Source organism: Acanthisitta chloris, unplaced genomic scaffold (genome assembly GCF_000695815.1).
Source record: "Acanthisitta chloris isolate BGI_N310 unplaced genomic scaffold, ASM69581v1 scaffold14603, whole genome shotgun sequence".
Classification (NCBI taxonomy): domain Eukaryota; kingdom Metazoa; phylum Chordata; class Aves; order Passeriformes; family Acanthisittidae; genus Acanthisitta; species Acanthisitta chloris.
Window position 1 is genome coordinate 83824 of NW_008664442.1, and position 3052 is coordinate 86875.

The 3052-nt window shown below is 41.3% G+C and overlaps 1 protein-coding gene across 1 annotated transcript in view; it reads right to left on the minus strand.

Annotated features, from left to right (window-relative positions):
* Positions 1-3052, minus strand: part of LOC103799065 (polypeptide N-acetylgalactosaminyltransferase 9) — a gene marked incomplete at both ends in the record, with an annotated part of 105982 nt that overhangs the window by 78503 nt on the left and 24427 nt on the right. The window contains one exon of the mRNA XM_009071359.1: positions 2782-2956. Within this exon, the coding sequence (XP_009069607.1) occupies positions 2782-2956 (175 nt within the window). The remainder of the gene's footprint in view (positions 1-2781; positions 2957-3052) is intronic.

Sequence of the window (3052 nt, forward strand, 5' to 3'; positions counted from 1 at the left end):
AATTGAACTATAAAAGCTTAAATATACTCTCAGACAGGCAAGTAGAGGAGCTTTTCATACCTATTGGCTCTGCTGGGATGCCAACTCCTATTGACATTAATTAACCATTAAAAACAGACAAGTTTCTACAGCAGGATGGGTAGAATTTTACATATGAACCGTATACCTACATTATCATGTAATTTTAATTTAAAATTCCATTTGAGAATTAATTGCAATGGCCTCCCTATCAGGCAGTCCTCTCCACTTCTGCTCTCACAGCAGCACTATTGGCTCATGCTGTCAAAAGCCTTAAGGGGAACAGGTCAGTCGAAAATCTCTGCTCTGCAATAACGTATTTCTACACCTGAGAAGCCAAAAAGCAGCAATTAAGCACAGCAAAATAAATAATTCAATAGCTAATTTGACCTGCCAGGTTGTAGAGTACTTTTTTATATCCTACCAGATTGTATTTTAGTTTAGAAGAAGTGTCCCTGGAGAGTAATGCTGTGAGAGACCATAAAATGCTATAGTGCAATATAAGAAACAAAGAAACCTGTAAATGGGCTACTATTGTTTAAAGAAGTTTTTTTGCTGTTGTCAGTCCTGCATATTTCATGAGAAAGTGATGAAGTCCTTCTTTGATTCTTTATGAATTAATCTCCCAACTGATTAGGCAGGTAAAGCAGCCATAGATTGGGAGACTAAAATTGCACTGCAGGTACTTGACTTTTAGATGGAACACAAACCAAACAGAAAGCTAATGCTCTTTTCTGTGGTAAAGGAATTGGCTTCTTTTTAATTGCCTCACAAATAATCCATAGACAGCTTTGAGTGGGAGCAATCCATGTGGCCTCTGAATACATAAATACACATTGAAAATAGGTGGAAACATTCATGCAAGATGCAACTTTGTAGAATAGAACAGCAGTACTTTAGCAAGAGACTCCTGCCTGCCTGTCAGGTTTACAGGGCTGTGGAATAGGGGTAATGCTCACCTGGAGGGAAAAAATAAAGCAGTCCAGATGGAAGGACTTCAGTTCCTCACAGGTAAAAGAAGAGAAGATGAAAATGGAGATGACAGGCAACTGCATGTGCACGGGTGGACAGAATGAAAACTAGGGGGATGTGGGTAGAACAAGGACTGAGATGGCTCTCAGCAGCAGCAAACATGGAGGGGAACAACAGCAGAAACACCAGCAGGGAACACTCTGAGCCTACTCATGCAGCTCTGAAACAAAGGGATACATGATGCTCCTGGTGCACATTTCCTATCCTCATTCACCCGCTGTGGCCACTCCAAAAGCTGAGTGGTCTCAAAGCAGCAGCAGAGCTTGGCTCAGCACAACGGCTGAGACTCGAGCGCTGCCGAAAGGAGAGCACCGGGGACGATGCAGTAAATGCAAACACTTTTTATCTTGGATATACACACACTCTCATTTACTGAGCAGTCTAGGTTCTTGCTATGCTGATTTCAACCCTTTCTGACACTAATGCAAAGCAGTAAGGTTAAAAAAGCCCCTTAACAAACCCCGAAGCAACCACAAATCCCTTCCCTGCTTACTGACACCATTGCTCAGCCTCTCTGGGTACAGCACATCAGTCAGATCTCAGGGCCCTTTATAAAAGGATAACAAAATTCTCCGTAGACCTCAGAAAACTGCAGCTTGGGCAGGGCAAGCACTGGGAACAGCACCCAGAGCATGCTGTCCCATAGCTGATATTACCCTAGATGAATGCTTGCAATGATTTGAAAGATCTACTTGATTTAAAAGTAAATAAATAAATCAAACCAGCTCTTAAGCTTCTAGAACATTACTACAACTGCTATTATAGTCTAACATAGTCCTAGGGAAAAAAAAATGGGATTAACATAAACCAGGTGCACTTATTTTACTGCATCTTCCATTTTATAAAGATATTCATGAACATATAAAAATAAACACTACGCTCCTTTGCAATTAAGTTTCTCTTTAGTTGTAAGTGCAGCTATTTTTAGTTTTAATTTGAGGATATCTCCCAGAACTGCAGAGCATAATCATTTCCACCATAACTCTGCATCATCATTATCAAATACCAGACTATCTTTGGAAAATACACGTCTTACTTGCTGAAGGTCCCAGCAGCCTTTTTTCAGCTGACTGTACATATCAGCTCCCTCAGTCCTGACATCAGTAATGCCAAATATTGGCCACCAAGTGGTGCTACAAAGGTTTACTCCAAATGCAGATCTGGCCCATTAAACCCAAAACTGTGCTCGCCACAGTCATACTGCTCCCTCACAAACCAAAGGGGATGAGGAAAGGTGCCCTAATTTCAAGCCCCATTAAAAATGCAGGAAATAATTTAATGTTTCCCTCAAATATAAATGCAAGAAAATGTATGAGGGAATCAGATTGGTAGTCAAGTTTCTAAGAAGTAATGAAAGAAAATGACAAGGAGGTAAAAAAAAGCACCCATCTGCCTCCAGCCTAGAGCCTCCTTAATGGTGTCTCCCCATTTGATTGCTTTGGGGATTTCACATCCATTGTGAAATTACTTCTCTCTCTGCTGAGCTGTACTAGGCCAGGCACAACAGCTTTTTTTATGGATCTTTGTCATTGCAGAAGACTGTCAGCAATGTTGCAATAATCAAGAACATTATTCAAAAGTAATTGCTAATGTGATAACACCAGCCTGCAGCTGTCTCATCCCTGCAGATTCTCAGCTTCCCTCTGGCTAAGCAAATATCTTCCACAGCCTTTGAGACACAGGGCACACTGTCACAGTACTGCTCTCCCTCTGGGAACAGCCAACACTTACCAGCCAATGTTGAATTCAACGTGGGCGTCAAAGAACCCGACGACAGGAGAGGTTGCTGCTTTCCAGCCTTGGATTCTGGCTCTGATCAGTCCTTCTCGTTTGGTGTTGCGCACTATTTTCACCAGACCTGGGTATCTTTTATTGACATACTGGTCCAGATTAAATTTTAGCTCAACTGCAGGAGAAAAAAAAAAAAAATCCCACACAGACATTCAGAATGAGAAAAGCCCTGTAATGTCATGTTTTACTTTGATTTATTCTGCAACAGAAA